Source organism: Dendropsophus ebraccatus, chromosome 4 (assembly GCF_027789765.1).
Source record: "Dendropsophus ebraccatus isolate aDenEbr1 chromosome 4, aDenEbr1.pat, whole genome shotgun sequence".
NCBI classification, from domain to species: Eukaryota; Metazoa; Chordata; class Amphibia; order Anura; family Hylidae; genus Dendropsophus; species Dendropsophus ebraccatus.
The window spans coordinates 140,853,311-140,873,640 of NC_091457.1; the positions used below are offsets into that span (position 1 = coordinate 140,853,311).

Sequence of the window (20,330 nt, forward strand, 5' to 3'; positions counted from 1 at the left end):
ATATTTGAGAGAAGGGCAATTTTTTTTTTTGTTACTTTAAACATTGAAAAGGGAAATGACAAAAAAATTTAACTTTTATAATGTAAAATCCTTTTCTGGTTATTGCAAACGCAGTTGATCCTGGGCCTAGGCTGCTGCCAATAGTAAATGCATAAAAACCTGCAGACCCAGTGATGTCTGCCAGAGAAGCTATTGTCTAGCGGGTCAGCAGCTTTTCCCTTCTTGCCCAAGCCAACTTCTACACTGATTTACCAGGTCAAAAGGTCAACTTGGCTATGATCAATAATCAGCTTAGGGCTCTATTACACCAACAGATTTTTTTTTCAGCCAAAGCCTTTTTCCTTTATGACCCGTTCTCTGTTCCTGGCTTTGGCTGAAAAAAGTTTTGAAACTACCAAAAATCTATTTGTTTTGGGGGGTTTTGTTCTGTATTGTGTTTCTGTACTTCCTGGTTGAACAGTTCCCAGAATGCAATGCTTTCCCTCAGCTGTTCATCACAGTCTACAGTGCTTGCAGCACCTGCTTCTGGCTGGTCAAAGATGTTGAATCACTCAGCGGATTGAGGGATCCAGCCAAGCCTCCTGTAACATTACGCCCTGCCCCCTGTCTGCATCATCAGCCTGTCCTCAGCAAACACACACAATGTGAGACAGAGGCATGGAAGATTTGTCTCCTAAGGGGAGAGAGCAGTGGGAGCAGGAGACAATGTGAATTGGCACAGGGGCCATTTTTCTTCACTTCCTGGATTTCTATCAGCTACCAGTGTGGCAGAACCGCACAGATATGGTAACATTGTATAGACAGATCTATATAACTTTTAATGTACTTTTAATAGAAAACAAATTTTCCTTATGTGGAGTTCCTCTTCAATTCTTTCAGCCTCCCCAGCACTTAAAAAAAACAAAAAAAAACGCCCTGTCCTTTAACTTTATCTTGCAGAATCAACTACTAACACTAAGCTAAAAAAGCCGGTTAGCTCAGTTCTCGGATATTTCTCCTGCTGCTTTTTGCGTCTAGTGTGACATATCCTGGATCATATTCCCAATGACACATATGAGAAACATTTTTTTGTTCACGTCAATGAAAACAAAATGCTCTGCAATCAGTTTATTTAAACAGACCAGATTAATACTTTACTGTTAAGTGCGAGTCAAATTATATAGGTACCAGTCATTTCCATAAGTTTGTCTTGTAGAAACAACCTACACAATTTTGGAGTCAGAGGCCCTGTCCTATGTGACTGCTGGGGTCCAACCTCACTTATGATCGGACATCTCAAGCTTCACTTTTCTAACAATGCGATCACTTGGTGACTTGTCTACTACATATAAATAAGTCACATAATATGTAAGCTAGAACACTCTGGGATCCTGTCCCTGTCTACAATCAGCCAGATCGCTAGGATTAGCCAAAAAAGAAAAAAAAATGATGAGTAAACTTACAGTAAGTTCAGGTTTGCATCAGCCCAATGGGCATCAGCATGTGATTCCTGCAGCTGGAGAAGATGGATGCAAACCCCAACTTAATGTAGTTCACTTACCTCTAAAAGGAACGCCTGGGAAGGTAATGGGCCAAGTCATGAGTAGCAACGTTTTTTTTTTTTTTAGTTTTTTCTTTCTAGAGCTTATTTTGCCGCCATCTTTTAACATCAACCCTGACTTCTGAAGAATATACCTCCTATATTACATTATGTGTTAGTACGAAACCTCATGATGTGGCTTAAGTTAAAAAAATAAAAAAAAATACATTGATCCACATCATACTCAGTAACACACTACCAAAAAGACATTGTAGGATCATTGCTACACATCACATGGTCAAAAGCAGATAAATGTTAAAAAGGTTTTTGCTTCACAAGAGTAAGAAGACTGTAACATGAACAAAAACAATGTATTTACATAAACCTGCATCCATCACTGAGATCAAGGGCTCCGCCGCTGTCTATATATGCAGGCATTGGTTTTAGATACACAAATGAAATCCCAATACAACACTAGTGTCATATGCATCATGCTGGGACAACCAAAGCTATGGCTGTCCAAGCATGATGGGAATTGTAGTTTTGCATTAGCTGCAAAGCCGTGTGTTTTACACCCCTGCTGTACAACATAGTTATAGTTTCCCCCTTTACTCTGTTGAGGCAGCACATCCGCTTTCTTAAAACACACCAGCAACTCAATGGACTTGCCACTTGCATCTTTAAGACAATTAGTTATGGATCAAAATTCCAAATGAAAACCGATCGATAGCCAAATAGCAACATTCGGATAAGAGCTTCATAGTAATCACTGCAATGGAGTGGACAAACCATACAATGTTTGGGGGGGGGGGTTATATGCGGCATCAAAGACATTTAATAACTGTCCAGTTTTAGACATTGTTTCCTGAGATTCAGACCAAGGTAACTGGGTCATTCAGTAAGGAGAGTCAGAGCAGAGACCCTCATTGTGTGTAAACAAAGAGACTGGAAAAGGGGCCGTGGGCAAGGAACAAAAAAAGGCATTTGACCCTCAGCATGGTCTGAAGTCTCTTAGTGAAGTTTGTGTTATTATTTCCCTCCTGACGGTCAGACATTTGAGACTTGAACCGTCACAGTCCAATCGTGCTGGAAAGGTTACAACTTGTGAAGAGTTTGCATGAGAATGTGTCGGGCTTGAGGCTGTGATTCTAGTACACGGTTTGGCCTACAAATGGAGAGAAAAGGGGGGAAAAAAATAAATAAATTACATTTTCGGATAATAAACTCAGGAGACACGGCAGCTTAATAGAAAAGCAATGTGAGCTACCATTAAGCCTTCCATACTTACTTAGAAATAAAAGCCAACAGAACAGGAATGAGAGACTTCTGAAAATAATCCTGCTCCACAATGTGATTTAAAGACATTAATGGTCCATACAAGTGTGGGATGGCTTTAATCTTCTCCTCGCTCTGCAGAAGATAAGCAACACATGAATGTAAGCAGCTAAAACCCCAACTAATAGCAATATATTCTGCATATGTGCCAAAACTAGTGCTCAAACATGAGATGAACATAGACTGAGCCCTCACCTTTCTTTTTTACAAATATGTTCATGTTACTGATACAGGGAGGATGCAGCTAGGCCTGACATCTCATTATACCTGCCACTTTCTCCACACATAAAGGATCACACCCATTATACAGTGCAAAGGCGTCTTGAATGACTCAGTGAACAGACTGTTGAAATCATAACTCTCTGAAGACACACAAAACACTTCCAAAAAGAAAATTAAATTAGGAAAAAGTAATTTTTGCACAACCTATGCTCCCACAGAGGAGTAAATCGGTAAAAGGACTGGCTTCTGGCATATGTAGACATATGGATATATTGGAAGCAGACAGGTCAGAAAGTTTTTGGTGAATATACTATGGTTCCTTTTACACAGCCCGACTAAGGGTCCTTTTACATGAGCCGATATGCTGCCGTGTACGGCCATAAATGACCCCAATGAGAGAGGTTGGCGGTCACTCTCAGTGTCTTTACAAGGCATGAGCGAACGTTTAATTGTTTGTGTGGCCATTAAAATACATTGTTAATAACCGCACATCTCCTGTTTAGAGTTTACCACAATTCACAGCTACATAGTGTGAAAAATGCCTCAAAAACCCTATGTGTGAATGCAGCTTAATGGTTTAAGGCAGGCCACACTGCAAGTCATAGCAAAGATTTTTATAGCTGCACAAAAGAAGCAATCGGCCAATGGCTAGTCCCTTTAGAGTCCATTTACACAGAAAGATTATCTGACAGATTATCTGCCAAAGATTTGAAGCCAAAACCAGGAATGGATTTCAAAAGAGGAGAAATCTCAGGCTTTCCTTTATGACCTGATCTCTGTTTATAGTCTGTTTCTGGCTTTGGCTTTAAATCTTTGGCAGATAATCTGTGTAAATGGACCCTAACACAGGCCAATTATTGGCAGTGAGTGTTCCCACCAGCTGATAACTGGCTTGTATGTAAAGACTGGATAGGCTTCCTGAGCGGCATTGGGATTTTGCAGACCAGGAGAATGCTTTATGGGTTTATTTTGGGTACCTATTACAAAGCTTCTATCTGTTGATGGTGGAAGATCAGTTTGCGGTGGATATGTTCCCACACTGTTGAAGTCCATTCATGACTTAATAGGTATCGTCCACAGAACTCGCCAGCCGTGGAACATATCCATGCAAAACGGACATTGCGCCATCAGCTGCGACTGCAAGTTGATCTAGGGAGAGAAGCTTTTTGACAAATTCAAGGCTAATTTACATATCACTTAGAAGCGCAATACTCCCTAATTGGAGGACTTCCGAAGATCGCTTTGTGTAAAGGGACCCTAATAAGGCCAGTGACAAGTTAACCAGAGGGCAAACACTCGTAGCTCATCAGCTACGTGTAAGATACTTAACATATATTAAACAGAGGATAGCCGGCCCATGACTTGAAATGTGACACCACAAGAGCCAATTGTGAAGGTGGTCATACCTTAAGCAGTCCCATCCGAACTAGCAAACTAGTAACAAACATGTTTGGTTGGAAAGCAGTGGTGCTAAAAGCCGTCTTCATCAACTCATCTGAAAAGAAAAAGATATAAGTTAAAAGAAAAAAAAAAAAAAAGCAAAGAATAAGTTAGTGATATCGTCACCCTCATCGTCATCCTAATAAGTACAGTTCTCAGCACCATGTAGAAGTTTACATGCTGCACAGTTCATATTTATATGTAACCTGTATGTGCGTTTTCTTTTTGGCCAAAAATGATTTATATCATTGGTGGACAGTGTCATCTGGACAGTGCTTCATGGCCTTAGTGCCCCCATCTTCACGCCCATGTTGGCGCCATAGTCCCCACCCCCTCCATGATGTCACTGGAATGGGACACTCCTATTGTAATGAAGGCCGGGATTCACCTTCTGTGGCACCAGGGTGGTAAGAGCAGATAAAGATGCGGCAACCTCACTGCTGACCAAACCTACAACACAGAAGATGATTCATGGTCTCCACTGCAGTAGGAGGGGCCTATTCAGATATTGTCATGGAGGGGGTGGGGACTACAGAGCCAAAATAGGCGGAAAGACAGTGGCACAACGGCCATGAAGCCCATCCCAGATGACACTGTCCACCAACGATAAAAAGCATTTTTTGCCAGAAAGAAATATATGAACCGTACAGCATGGAAACTTCTAAATGGTCCTGAGAACTGGACATGGTAGAACGACAGTATCACTTTAAGAGCTTAGTCTGACGAAAATCATGTCTTACCAACTGTTTCTTCCACTGCTGTCTTGACCTCTTGATCATCTCTATACACTGAGGATATTTGGATGAAAGCCTGTACGACCTTCTCAGTGTCTGAAACATCGGTCTAAAATAAAACAGATGTAGAACTTTAGCGTTAAAATAAATGATTTCAAAAGTCACTTAGTTAGGAGCCTAAATATTCAGATTCCTGATAAATCCCGTTGCATAGAATACCTGAGCTATAATCGCTGAACGCCGAGGACCCATCCTTAAGAGCTTTTCAGGAGAAGGAAAACTGAGGAAAGTGGAGGCATCAACTGGAGGTCGAGGAGCGGCGGCGGGCGTAGATTCCTTTTAGGGAAACAAGGACAATACATCTATGTTGATTCCAAGAGAAAAGAAAAGCTAAAAAACCTGGCAGTAAAGTTGACCATTAAATGATTGTTAGCCAAACCCATCGACTGGGACTGGAGCACTGCAATAGTGACAGTGGCACAGGAGCAAGAAGGAAGCAGGTGCACATCATGAGCATCGGGCACGATGTCCAATAGCTGCCCAATGTTGCCATGACAGAGAGGAAGTGAGTGCAGGGAGCAAGGCAGGTAAGCCAGATAATCCCTTGTCTCTGTTCAGACATAACTTACAACTTCTATCCAGGAATTTTTTTGAGTGCTTACCCAGATGTTTATGTGCTTACCATATACTATAATGATATAATGTATATAATATATACAATATCAGGAAGCTTCAGAAGCTGCGATTCCCTCACAGACAGAGTGAAGCAGCCAACAGGGATTCTTCGTTCCTGGTCCAAACACCAAACTAAAATATTGTTTTGCAGCAATTCTGCTAACAATAATTCATGTATTTCCCAATCTTTACTGGACTTCAGTCACACATTTCATTTAGGCAACACACAATTTAACCCAGTTAACCTAAAGTTTTATTATTACCTGAGGAGTAAGTTTCTTAGTCTTTTCTTGCTCATTTTCCTCCTCTTCATCTCCTTCCTCTTCATCTTCCTCCTCCTCATCTTCATCATCCTCGCCATCTTCCTCCTCCTCATCATCATCTTCGTCGTCGTCATCATCATCGTCCTCCTCATCATCTTCATCCCCTTCATCATCACTAAAGAAAAAAAAGAAAACCCACAGAACATTAAACTGTGAACAGGCACAAAAAGTATGCGGAGAGTTTGTTATGCACATGAATTCAGTAAGCAGAAAGTCAACTTTATCCATTTATATTTTTAAAAGTGAAAATTATAAAACTTCAGTATCTGTGTATAGGTTGGGGGATTTAAAAGCCCTCTCACTGGCAGGGATGTAGGTAATTTACTAAAGCTTAAAACGCGTGCCATAGCTAGTATACCAAGGCCTTAGGGCAGGGGTGGGGAACCTTTTCCATGTCGAGGGCCGGTCGGGCATTTATAAAATCATTCGAGGGCCGCATACCGTGCACAGCAGGGTAGCGTGGGTTTGCAGCACCCGGGGCAAGGCAAAGTTATTGTTCCCCTAATGCCCCTGCTATTGTAGTTAACCCTCTGTGATGCCCCTTGTACCTGATGTGAATCCTTAGTGATACCCTGTAGCCTGAGTTAACCCCCCAGTCATGTCCCTGGTAGCCTAATTACCCCCCCACACACACACACACCCAATGATGCCTCTGGTAGGCCTAGTTAATCCCCCCAGTCATGTCCCTGGTAGCCTAGTTAAGCCCCTCTGTGATGTCCGTGGTAGCCTAGTTTAGCCCCTCAGTCATGTCCCTGGTAGCCTAGATAACCCCCCAGTCATGTCCCTGGTAGCCTAGTCAGCCCCCCGTCATGTCCCTGGTAGCCTAGTTAACCCCCCAGTCATGTTCCTGGTAGCATAGTTAACCCCCCAGTCATGTCCCTGGTAGCCTAGTCAGCCCCCCGTCATGTCCCTGGTAGCCTAGTTAACCCCCCAGTCATGTCCCTGGTAGCCTAGTTAACCCCCCAGTCATGTCCCCGGTAGCCTAGTTAACCCCCCAGTCATGTCCCTGGTAGCCTAGTTAAGCCCCTCAGTCATGTCCCTGGTGGCCTTCTTAACCCCCTCAGTCATGTCCCTGGTGGCCTAGTTAACCCCCCAGTCATGTCCCTGGTGGCCTAGTTAACCCCCCAGTCATGTCCCTGGTGGCCTAGTTAACCCCCCAGTCATGTCCCTGGTGGCCTAGTTAACCCCCCAGTCATGTCCCTGGTGGCCTTCTTAACCCCCTCAGTCATGTCCCTGGTGGCCTAGTTAACCCCCCAGTCAGGTCCCTGGTGGCCTTCTTAACCTCCCAGTCAGGTCCCTGGTGGACTTCTTAACCTCCCAGTCAGGTCCCTGGTGGCCTTCTTAACCCCCCAGTCAGGTTCCCGGTGGCCTTCTTAACCCCCCAGTCAGGTCCCTGGTGGCCTTCTTAACCCCCCAGTCAGGTCCCTGGTGGCCTTCTTAACCCCCCCCATCCCCCCCAGTCATGTCCCTGGTGGCCTAGTTAATCCCCAGTGCCTGCCCCAAATAAAAAAAAAATAAAGATCCCACTCACCTTTCCTCCGCTCCCACGCTATCCAGGTCCTCTTCTCCCTCCTCTCTTCTGTGCCAGTCTTCTCCTGCAGGCGGCGCGCGGTGAAATGACGTCATCGCGCGCGGCCCGCAGGAGTCACAAGACGTGCGCCGCTCTGCTGGGGAAGGAGCCGGCACAGACACAGGAAGATGCTGTGTATTCCGGCTCCTGCCTCACCACCGCGGCGCACATGACAGGAGAGCCGCAAACCGCAAAAGACGTGTGTCGCTCTGGAGAAGAAGGAGCCGGCATACACAACGTCCTCCTGTGTCTGGTAACTGTCACAGACACAGGAGGAAGCTGTGAATGCCGGCTCCTTCTCCTCCAGAGCAGCGCATGTCACAGGGGTGCCTCGGGCCGCAGCCGGAGGTTCCCCAACCCTGCCTTAGGGCCTCATCTAGGCGTCATTAGTGTCTGATCCACAGACAGTATGAAACAGGGGACACTGCAGAGCATCAGAGAGAACAGTTTAAAGACCAACTGGGAATACTGGTAAACCAGACATCAGCGTAGCAAAATAACTTGGAAGTGAAAACTTCCCTTCTGGATGCAGCTCGCCAAAAACCTGGAAGGGTCTCATAGCTTGAGAAGCACTTTAAGAGGCTACCATTGAACATAAGGCTCTGGTCACAAGTACTTTTGTTTTCTGCTCGAAATACATATAGACATTCATATTACAGTTGCAACTCAACCCCCGGCTCTGTAAAGCCCTGCACAACAGCACTACAACAGAGCAGGGTTATATATTTCTCTTGTATGTATAAATAGGTGTTAGCATTGCTCCTGTCACTGAGATGAGTCCCATGTGCCGCCTCAGCTGACAAGGTCAATGTGCTCATACATTTCCAGGAGGAATGGAATAAGGCAGTGCGCTATGAAATGCGCTTTAGAATTGTTATTGTAAGGGTAAGGCTTTAGTAAAACAGACATGTGGTAACAAATAATCTAGTAAGCCTATTATGAAACCACAGCTTTTGTTTAGGCAGGAACAAATAAAACAGCACATAGGAGCCCTTGTCAATCTCATCTAACATGGTGTTATTATGAGGCCATAAAACAGGTAAATCTTGCTTTACAACTAGTATTAACAATTGCCTGACATTCACTTATGAAAAACAGATAAAGCTGAACAAGAGGATTTTTTACTCACCGTAAAATCTCTTTCTCGTAGTCTTCATTGGGGGACACAGCACATGGTATCTGTGTCCCCCAATAAGACGCACGAGAAAAGAGGATTTTTTACTCACCGTAAAATCTCTTTCTCGTAGTCTTCATTGGGGGACACAGATACCATGTGCTGTGTCCCCCAATAAGACGCACGAGAAAAAATCTTTCACCGACAGTGGATATACACAAACGTGTAAAGATGGAGGGGACCCGACCACTATCCTGTGTGTCCACTGAGGTCAAGGGGATCAGGCATGTTGAATTTTTAAGGCCCAAACCCAAAAATCATTGGAAATCTGCGTAGAAATTGAACTGCGGTGCAAATTATAAATCCACAGCAAATCAGTTTGGTGTCAGACCCACTGAGGATTTATTGAGGATTGTTCCTGTTGACTTAACTATTATTAAACACCTGTACACACCTGCAATGTTGCTGTAGATGAGCTTCATCTTTTTTTGATCAACAGGCGTCCAGCACCCAGACACACACACTCGCTACTCAGGAGAGCTGTGGCCTGATACATACACAATAAACAGGCCAGAAGCCACTCACTGTAGTGGTGGTTCATGGTTACTGGAACTATGTTTCCATCGTAGTAAATAAGAGTAAATCCTGTATATTGCCTAGAAAACCACTTTCAGATAACACAAGGGTGAAAAATCGGAATAACCACTCAGTGTCTATGGACCTTCTATAATGTTTCTTCACACTATGTTGATCCCACCTAAACCTCCAGTATCAGTACAGGAAAGTACAGGATATACCATACCTCAGGGTTGCCAGCACTGAACTCATGTTATAGCCATCCAAAATTTCCTGAACATGGTCACAACCCTCTTCACCCAGGTTATTCCCTGCAAAACAAGCACACCACGTTGAAAGCACTCACATAGTGAAACCATGCACAAATAAAATTATCGTAGTACAATTCTGATTTTATTTCTTTCCATTTAAATACTTAGCTTAAAAGAAAATATGTGTATACAAATCGGTGTATTAATACTTACATCATTCTCTTCAGCCACCCTCCAGATAATGAGGGATAATGCATATCCATCCACCCCCTGCTTCTGATTGGCAGTTGTCTGTCTATACACAGTATATAGGCAACTACAGAAGTCAGTGGGCAGAGGGAGCTGGTACTCATGAATATAGAGGACTACTAAGCACACACACATAATGAAGAGGTCTAGTGTGTGGGGCTCAGAGTCCTTGTTATTGAGGAGGATATCAGCTGGATGGATCAGCTGCACAAAAAAAATGTGCTACATCATTCTGTTCAGCTTCTCTGTCACAAGTTTATACTACCTTAAGGGTCCTATTCCACGGGTCGAGCAGGGCCCGATCAACGATGTAAACGAGCGGAGATCTGGTAGATCACCGCTCGTTTACTGGGCCTATTCCACGGCCCGATGATCGTTGAGCGAGGGCTGCAGGGACATCGTTACCGATGTCCTTGCAGCATACATTACCTGTCCAGGCTTCTTCTCCGCGCTGTCTTCATCCCCGGGTCCCCCGCGCTCTATCTTCAGAATGGCCGGTCAGCTGACAGGCCACACTCAGCCAATCACAGGCCGCGGTGGTCCCGGCCTGTGATTGGCTGAGCACTCCGTCGTACCACGCACCACTATTCAACCGTAGCGATGCACGGTGGGGGGACGATGATTTTAGGTCTGGCCCTTAATGAACGATCAGCCGATGACACCATCATTGGCTGATCGTTGTCTCTATTTCACCGAACGATAATCGGCCGAATCGGGCCAAATGGGGCCGATCCGGACGATTATCGTTACTGTGGAATAGGGCCCTTAGCATAAACCTACTGACAGTCTCTTTCAATCAGAATTAAAAGTTAAGCAAGTGTGCATACTTCCCTTATCTAGTTTTGTTTTCTATTTAAGATGAAGGCTTTTTTTAACTTTTGAAATTAGTCATATTAGTTGCCTTGAGAAAGACAGTATCTTCACCTTCTATGTAATATGTTAAGCTGGTCAGAAAAATCAGATTGGTTGGGTTTCAACCTGCAGAATCCTTTTTTTCAAATGGTAATAACCCCCACTAGAGTTTACTGGTCACTGGATATCAAATGGATAACACCTATGCCTTCATGAAAAAGGTTTGCAGAAAAAGGGAAGAATTTATAATTAGCCTAAACCTATGTGTACAACCTACTGACCAACAGTGCAGCAGTCACTACAAGGCAAGGCACTCAGTGTATGAAGTGTGTATTTCAGTAAGAACAGTAATTGTCTGTACCTTTTCCTTATTGTCAGTGGTGAATCTCTCGAGATGATGTGCAGCCAACAACAAGAATGTGTGTGAGATAACCAAAGCCAAGGCATATTCTGGTGAAAATCTTTTTCCCAGTAATTGAAACACATTACAAAAGTTATATAACTTTGTGAAATGCTTCAATGACCTATCTGCCCCTCTTCCTTGTCTCCCCCCCCCCCCCCTCAACCTCCCACCAGGAAGTGAAGTAAACTTATTGTTACCTAATGACTGTTGACCCCAGGCTGTTTTGTGGCAGCCATTATGTGACAATGACATCATCAAGAGGGAGGCGGGTCTAAGCCCTGTAAGGCCATCCTCTCTCTATCAGATGACTCAGGTTGCTCAGCAAGCTGTAAGCCATCTAACAGTTCTTCAAAGTCAGACATCACTGAGACAAAGTGCATCATGGGAAAGCCCATACCAGGAAGTGAAGAAAAAAAATGAAGACACAAACCGGAGCTTCAGTTCAGTTGTCCTTTGAATATATATATATATATTTAATATAAACTAATGGAGACTTACCATTTAAATCTAATTTCTCAAGCTCAGATTTATCCTCTACAGCTTCGGCCAAACTAATAGCTGCATCTCTCTTTATTTCACAAAAGGAAAGGTTAATTTCCTATCAAGGAAACAAAAAAAAAAAAAAAAAAGAAAGTTATTTAGCAGAAAGGCAAAACTAAGTAAACCAAAATCATAAATTCATGGACAGCCTATCAGCATTCTTACTACTTGTTATTTTTCTAACATCTTTTTGCTAAACATTTTCTACAAAAACTATACACTTTAGACTGATGTTGGTCAGGTTCAGCCATCATTATAAAAGGGGATGGGGGGGGGGGTCTTCCAATACTCCAGTGACCAATGATACCGTGAAGATAGGGGCAGGCATGATTGATCTTCACTGCCTAACCCCTTTCGATCTCTGAGAAATAAGCCAGCACTCACTGTGGCTTACCCCTCCCTCACAGAGAACATATAAATGTTCATGTGTCTTGGGAGGACAGGAGACATAATAAACGGTCATGAAAACTTGCTGAAATTAAGATTATTTCCTTAAAACTAATTACTAGATTATTTCTACTGGGCTTCTACCAAATACAACAGACACAGTACATACCTTTATTTTATGTAGCCCCTCTTTCAGGGCAGAAGCAATGGCCAGTGCTCCTTTTGAACGCACCAAGCAATCTCCGAAATTGATCTGCTCCACTTGCCTTAAAGTTTTTAGCGCCTACAAGGAAAGATACATTTCCAACACAACTCAAATTTAATAGTAAATGAAAAACAAAATCAATTTAACATGTATAAATTACTAATTTTATAAAAGCGGTGATACCTAAGTGCAATGAAATATTACCTCTGCCATTGCAATGCCGCCTTTATCAGTGAATGTATTGTCGTTCAGATTAAGAACTTTCAGGAGTGGATTCACTTTAAAGGCTTCAGCCAATGCGGTGATGCCAGCATGGTTTATTCCATTCTGGGGCATGTGGACTTCCTCCAAGGTGCCGATTAACTAGGGACAAAAACAACACATTTAATGAAGAAGTAGCCCGAAACCATTACAAATGATGCAAAGGCCACATACCCGAAATGCCTCTGCCAAAGCAGTGGCGCCATCATTTTCCAAGCGGTTTCTTCCAGCAACAAATATTTTGAGAGACAGGGGTTTGCCAAGAGAACTGGATTTTTTGTGGCACTCGATAAGTGCCGCAGCCAGAATCTGCGGAAAGCAACGGCAAGATAGATATATAAGTACATCATATATTCATTTTACACAAAACCTTACAAGGGATCTGCCCACTATTATGTTTATTACATTACAAACAATAAAACCTCTGCTGGGAAACACATTGTATTACAAGACACCAGCCATCAGCTGCTATTTCTGCAACCCAGTAGGTTCCTGCCTTGGGCTAATACTGAAATGTGAACATAGTTGAAAGTTTTGTTGTTTTTCCTTGTTTTTGATAACTGTGACCATTATATTAAAGAAGCAATTCACGAAAAATTATTGGCCCCTCCGGTAGGCGATGGCATGTATACTCACTGCTGCTGATTGGTGTCCCGCAGAGGCGTTCAAATCCGGCGCGTGCTGACACCCGCCTCTGCTGTGACTCCTCTTCTGTCTCTTGTGATTTTACGCCGAAAGTCACTCGCTTCAATGCATTCTCTATGAAGCGCGTGACTTCCGCTGTTCAATTACAAGACAGAGAAGAAGAGGAGTCACTGCTGTGCCGGATTTGAACGGCGCCGCAGGACACCGATCAGCTGCGTTGAGTATATGTGCCAGTGCCTATCGGGAGGGGGGGGGGGGGCAATAATAATTTTTTGTGAACTGCTTCATTAACTATATTACACCAATAATGAATATTGATATATGTGCTGGGTATTTGATATACCCTAACTGTTTACGATCATGTTCCACTATAAAACTGGGCTTAAAGTACCTTTCCTCCACCAATTCCCATGCCACAGTTGTTCAGTCTCAGTTCTTGAAGTGTGTAGCAAGAGGGACTTTTCAGCAGGGCCTCAAATCCCCGCACTCCATCCGGTCCAAAGGCATTGTCACTCAAGTCAAGTTCTGTCAGCTGTGCCCCAGCCGTTATCAACGCTTCACCTAAAGAAATCTGTAAGAAAATAAGCTATAAATACACACACTCACATACACATTCCATAAAATGTTAGAATCATGATATTCTAAACTCCCAAACACTTTCCACTGTGATAATCTTGGTGGCCATAGATTATACTTACCAGTGCTGAAGGGATTTCAGATCTCAATCTCCCAGTGAACATATCACTCCAATGACATCTCTGGAAGAAAAATAAGCCATCAGATACCAAATAAAAACTTTATACTTTACTTTCTTACAAAGCAAACACTTTCATACCAACATATATTGACTAGAGATGAGCGAACCTGGAGCATGCTCGAGTCCACCCGAACCCGAACTTTCGGCATTTGATTAGCGGTGGCTGCTGAAGTTGGATAAAGCCCTAAGGCTATGTGGAAATCATGGATATAGTCATTGGCTGTATCCACGTTTTCCAGACAACCTTAGAGCTTTATCAAAGTTCAGCAGCCACCGCTAATCAAATGGCGAACGATCGGGTTCGGATGGACTCGAACCCGAACCCGGTTCGCTCATCTCTTTTATTGACCCAATGGAGGCCAAAAGAACACTTTTAGGCTACATGCAAGTTCTGTAAATCCCAGAAGGTAGGGACTGTGAAGCTGAGCACCAGAATTACCCGCCATTATGTGCATGCGGCCTAAGGGCCCTATTCCACCGGACGATTATCGTTCTGATTATCGTTAAATCGTTCGAATCTAAACACTAATCGTTCGGTTGAAATGCAGTTAACGATTAACGACCAAACAAGAAATCGTTGATCGCTTTTTAAGACCTGGACCTATTTTTATCGTTGCTTGTTCGCAAATCGTTTGCATTGAATAAGACATCGTTCGGTCGTTCGCAGTAGATACAAACGAGATAGCGAAGAAAAAACGATTGCAAATGCGATCATAAGTAACGATTATCGTTCCATGGAAATGAGTGAACTTTTCAGGTCTTTCGCAATAGCGGTCGTTTGAGATCGTTAACGATTATCGTCTGGTGGAATAGGGCCCTAAGGATTGGGCTACAGTGCAATTTTTTTTAGCATTAAAGACTGCTTATGAGTGACAGCTGCAGTCCACAAGATTGTACACAACTCAATGTTTTGCTTTCCTACATCTATAACTAAATAGCTGAAATAAACCCTAACCTAAATCTCTCTTTCTATTCTATCCTGCCATCACATACAGCATTACATTTAAAGGGGTTCTCCGCATCTAGTACCACGACCTTATTCTGCCAGGAAAGTTGGTGGAAGCACAATCTCACCTTGAGGTCAGACTTTGTCTCCAATGACTTGGCTATGGCTTTAGCTGCTTCAACTCCCACAGTGTTGCCTTCAAGACGCAAAGCTTGAAGTCCTTCGAACCCATCAATTTCTTGCACGACTTCCTCCGCTGCAAATGGAAAAATAAAAGACGCTAAATATAACAGAAACTGAAGAGATGAAGAAGAAGGAAAACAGGAAGCTCAGAAAGTGTGCTCGCCGCTCCTAGGCAGATGATCCTGCACTCCAATCACACATACACATCCGTGTATATGCAGTAGCCAAAATTCTTCTTTATTCCACAACGTATAAAATCAGCAAACACATCACCAGTGTTACCTGGGGATTAAGCTAACGCATTTCTGGTGTTAGTTGTACCTTTACACATGACTGCCAAGAGTCATAGGTCATAAGTAAGGGTACCAAAATAGTCCAAAAAACGTGAGGGCTTAATCTCGAGGTGACCATGGTGATGTTTTTGCTGAGTTTATGTATCGTAGCTACTACACACGCTGATCCTGATAGTTTCTTGTGAACAAATTTACCTAACATACCATTTACCAAAACGAGGAATAGTCTCATGAAGGGGAAATGGAAAACCTGTACATGTTCATTAAAAAACTTCAAGGTACATTCAGACATCTGTACTTTACAGACCCATTTATTTCCCATTCATACTGGGGATTACCATTCCGCTATGAATGGGTCCGTGCAACTGCAGACAGCTATGGATGCACATACTGTCAGGATATATGGGACCAGCAAGACAAAAGGACAAGTGCAGCCCTAACATTGGCACCCATCCCGCTGTCCCTGCCTACAAACAAAACACAATAAATCCAAGTCAATAACAGGAGGTCGGTGCAGTACAAAAACGAGATCCGAGAGAGTAGTCAAAGTCCAGAAAGCCAAAAGTCAGAAATACCAGATATAATGGAGGAAATGCTAGGTCAAGACATAAAGAGGTGCTGACGCATCGTCAGCAGTCTAGCTTTCTGATAAGGATAATAACTTCAATGTAGTCACTGGGTGACCACAAAGAGTCCAGGCAAGGGAATGGGGTTCATGCTGATCATGGAACAGACACACCAGTAGCAGATTTTCAGTTTTTGCACACATCTGTGCCTTGGAGGCACAAAACACATTACGAACCCAACCAGCTCTGCTGATACGTCAATGCTTACCATCCTGTGCTGTGTTCAGCTTCAGAGATCTGCCTTTAAAGCTCAGTTCTCCTCCGCCCACCTTGGTCTTCGCCAGGGAATCAGCCAACTGTGAAATGTCTTCAGATGCCATCTTCTATTGCTGAGAAACGGAAAACAAATGATATAAGAATCCAGAAGAAAAGAAATCTGATAACCCAGCACACCCTACCTTATTACACATCACTAATGTATGGGTGCTACACCCTTTGCTTTGTTTTCCCACAGAAGGACCCCAGACCTTTGTTTTTTTCACCACTTTGGTTCAGGGATTTGTAAGGGCTTAGTCCCATGTCCCATATTCCACGGATCCTAAGGACAGGGAAACCCTGTAGTGGACACTTTCCCTGCTCCCAGCATCATATTGATACATATACACCCGTTATCAGACCACAGCAGGGAGGTCACCAAGGAAAAAACTCAGTGAGCCGTCCTAAACAGCGCTCTGTATTCTACATCTTCCCTATATAGACAGATTATCACCTATGACTTATCACAGGTTCCACCTGTCCCACTGATACAATAAGACGTCTCACGCCCATTCCGCCAGCTCCCCAAAGAATTGACATGCCCCATACTGTGAAAGGGCCCTTAAAGGGAATCAAACCGCATGATTGTGCGGATATAGCTCCCAGCAGAACCCTATAAACCTACAGCGCATCTCCCCTTGCATACCAGCCGCGTCTGCTGGATTATCTTTACATTGGGGAAAACATGTTTTATTGCGGGGTGTGAGGCCGGAAGAGGAGCGGCAACTAGTCATCTGGGTGGAGAGCCATCAGTGACTAGTCTACAGGACTCTCCGACTGTCAATAATCAGCAAAGCATGCTGGAAGGAAGAGCGCTGTGACTAGTCACTGGCAGCTCTCCGCCCAAATGATTAGTTGCCGCAGATCTCCCGACCTCACAATAAAACACGTTTTCCCCCCATGTAAAAACAATCCAGCAGCCGCGGCTGGTATGCTAGGGGAGCTGCACCGTAGATCTATAGGGTGCAGCTGGGAGTCATATCGCCAGAGTTGTGCTGATTGGTTCCCTTTCGGGTCCTTTCACACACACAGATATCTGACAGATTTGTGAAGCCAAAGCCAGGAAGAGACTATAAACCGAGAACAGGTCATAAAGGGAAGACTGAGATTTCTCCTCTTTTCAAATCCATTCCTGGCTTTGGCTTTACAAATCTGACAAATAATCTGTGTGTGTAAAATGTCCCTTAATATCTCACATCTTGCCACCTGAATCACTGCGGTAGATGATGCCGCATACAGAGGTCATTATTATGTATGTAGTCGCTGCATCATTACTGGTATTATGTGATACATCTGGGTTACAGTCATTAGGACAATTACATTGTTTCAGGTATTGATGGTATAATTGATATTGTCACCGCACGTCCATATACGTCCTCGCTGCATATCTATACTTAGGGACAATTATAGTCGAATCAAAAGGTATTATGTATGTATCTGGGTTATAGTCATCACCAAGTCCTTCAGTAACCTGAAAACCCATCATTTCAAACTAGGCTACAACATACAATAACTCTGCATCACACTTGACTGGCTGCACGTTACCTCCTGTTTCTCTCCCATTACCTTATAGATTGTAAGCCCTCGCGGGCAGGGTCCTATTCCCCATGTATCAGTCTGCCATTTGCTTACATGTAATGTGTTTTTGATCTTGTAATGTTCCTGTGTTTTACCCACTTGTATAGCGCTCTGGAATTAAAGGGGTACTCCGGGCGGGGGTTATTTTTATTGTATGGCTGGGGAAGGGGTGGAAATAGAAGCCGCCAGTCACTTACCTCCCCGTTTCCGGCACCGGGTCCCAGATCGCACCGCCCCGTTCTCCCGTCCGGCCACCGCTTCCTGGTCTGAGCTGTGGCTTAAAGGGGTTATCCAGCGCTACAAAAACATGGCCACTTTCTTCCAGAGACAGCTCCATTCTTGGCTCCAACATGGGCGGGGTTTTGCTGCTCAGTTCCATTGAAGTGAATGGAGCTTAATTGCAAACTGCACCTGAACTGGAGACAAGAGTCGTGTTGTCTCTGAAATAAGGTGGCCATGTTTTTGTAGCGCTGGATAACCCCTTTAAAGGGACTGTACCACCAGGCCCAGGCTGAAGCACTGGAGGCGGGCCGACCCCCCCTTAGTGGGAGGAAACCCCAGCCCCTCCATAATAGGGTTCCATTGATTCTAATGGAGTCACATCATGGAGGGGCTGGGATTTCTTCCCACTGGGGGTGGGTCGGCCCGCCTCCAGTGCTTCAGCCTGGGCCTGGTGGTACAGTCACTTTAAGATGGTTATCAATGCAGCTCAGCTATTCAGCAGTCGAGGCAGGACTCCGCTTCGACTGCTAAATGGCTGAGCTGCCAGACGAGAGAATGGGGCAGCACGATCTGGGACCCAACGCTGGAACCAGGGAGGTAAGTGACCAGCGGCCTCTATTTTCACCCCTTCCCTGGCTATACACTAAAAATAACCTCCACCCGGAGTACCCGTTTAAGGACACTTTATAAATAAATAATAAATCATCATGATCATAGATGGGGTTAATGGGTGTTGCATCCATGTGTGTTGAATATAAAATTTATGGGCCCATTCCCATTATTCTTCCCGAAAGTTCACGGATCAGCTCAGAAAGGAGCGAGGATATGACGGAATACATGTGTATCCTCAGGTATAGTGCAGACCGGACACACTGTTGGCGCACTGGCTGTATCCATGTTTTCCAGGACTCCCTAGGGCGGCATCCACCTTCTGCAGCAGCTGGAAATCAAAGTGTTGCTGAACCTGAACACTCTGACAGATCTGCCTAACACGACTCCAGTTTATAAAGTGTTACTGTCATTTATAGAAACTTTTGATGACAAAAACTTCTCCAACTAATCTCTAGATATCGGTAGGTGAAGCACCTGACTGGGCACTTCTCTCCCCGATCGGCCATTTGATGGGACCAATATGAGCTTAGAATGTAGCTACGTAAGCTAAGAGAAAGCGACCAATCACAGCTCAGCTTTTATTTTTTTAACTGCTCTGATAGAATAAAAGCTGTGCTGTGATTGGTTGCTATGGACAACAGGCAGTATCCGTGACAAGGGACAATTTTATAAAGAAATGTTGTTGCCCATATCAACCAATCACAGCTCAGATTTGATTTCTTAGTGTCATGACTGGTTACTATGGGCAACAAAAAGTTTTATTCAAGGTAAATCATAAAGTGGTAAGGAAGCCGCCCTGCCGTCCGTGTCACAGATACCGCATTGTCCCACAACACATGGCGCGTTTAGTTGCCGGCAAAACGCAATGTCCCATTGATGAGGACAGGCCAGTGACAGCGAGCCGGGCAGTGTCCCGCCAAAAAAAACGCTATAGGTTCAAAATCCCCCTGTTACACACCGCCCCGCTTATCTCTATCAGCCGGTAAGTGACGCTACAGGACCTACCGGAATATAACAGGTCACCGTTTGCCGGTCTTCAAGCCGTCACCTTACACGCTGCTTATGGCGAACCGGTTTCTCCCTTCACGCTCTATCTGAAACAGCAATTGGCCTTCAACGGCTGCGGCCCCATTGGCTGTTGGGAATTGTAGTTCCGTCTCGCGCTCAGCTCCTACTGCGGCTCGGGGTGAGAGACTACAATTCCCGTGAGGCATCGGGCGCAGACTACGAGAAGCGGGAGGCGCGGTCCAGTGGCGAAGTTTCTGTTGCACAATCGCTCGCCATGTTACGTGCGGTCTGTGATGCGTTTGTGATTGCGGCTTATTATGACTCACGGCGCCCGGAAAGAAGAATGTGTAAAAATATTATGGTGTGAGTAAGCAAATAAAGGGTTAATGAGAATAAATAAGTGACGCCAATTGCTTTGTTGTTCCATTTAACCCCTTCCTCATCTAGAGAAGTTACATATTTTGCTTATTAATTTAACCATCTTTTACTATTTCCCTTCTTATTATCTTGGGATAGATATATGTATACACCAGGCAGGTTTACATTCAC

The 20,330-nt window shown here is 44.1% G+C and overlaps 1 protein-coding gene across 1 annotated transcript; it reads right to left on the bottom strand.

Moving 5' to 3' along the window:
- Positions 1-1,092: 1,092 nt before the first annotated feature.
- On the bottom strand, positions 1,093-19,930 carry RANGAP1 (Ran GTPase activating protein 1). The gene is made up of 16 exons (XM_069967207.1): positions 19,779-19,930; positions 16,315-16,435; positions 15,133-15,260; positions 14,000-14,059; positions 13,693-13,872; positions 12,831-12,965; positions 12,600-12,758; positions 12,360-12,473; positions 11,762-11,861; positions 9,735-9,819; positions 6,189-6,363; positions 5,470-5,586; positions 5,257-5,359; positions 4,483-4,571; positions 2,808-2,929; positions 1,093-2,684 (listed from the first exon to the last, which is right to left on the bottom strand). The coding sequence occupies exons 2-16, from the start codon at positions 16,424-16,426 to the stop codon at positions 2,615-2,617; spliced, it is 1,749 nt and encodes a 582-aa protein (XP_069823308.1). The 5' UTR covers positions 16,427-16,435; positions 19,779-19,930; the 3' UTR covers positions 1,093-2,614.
- Positions 19,931-20,330: the final 400 nt, after the last annotated feature.

What these genes read in the sequence shown, in the direction of transcription:
- RANGAP1 (XM_069967207.1), bottom strand. Translation starts at nt 16,426, where the DNA reads ATGGCATCTGAAGACATTTCACAGTTGGCTGATTCCCTGGCGAAGACC. An exon ending in CTGAAATCCCTTCAGCACTG is followed by an intron (nt 13,873 to 13,999) that starts GTAAGTATAATC and finishes ATTTTCTTACAG; the next exon opens with ATTTCTTTAGGTGAAGCGTT. An exon ending in GCGGCATTGCAATGGCAGAG is followed by an intron (nt 12,474 to 12,599) that starts GTAATATTTCAT and finishes CTTTCCTTGTAG; the next exon opens with GCGCTAAAAACTTTAAGGCA.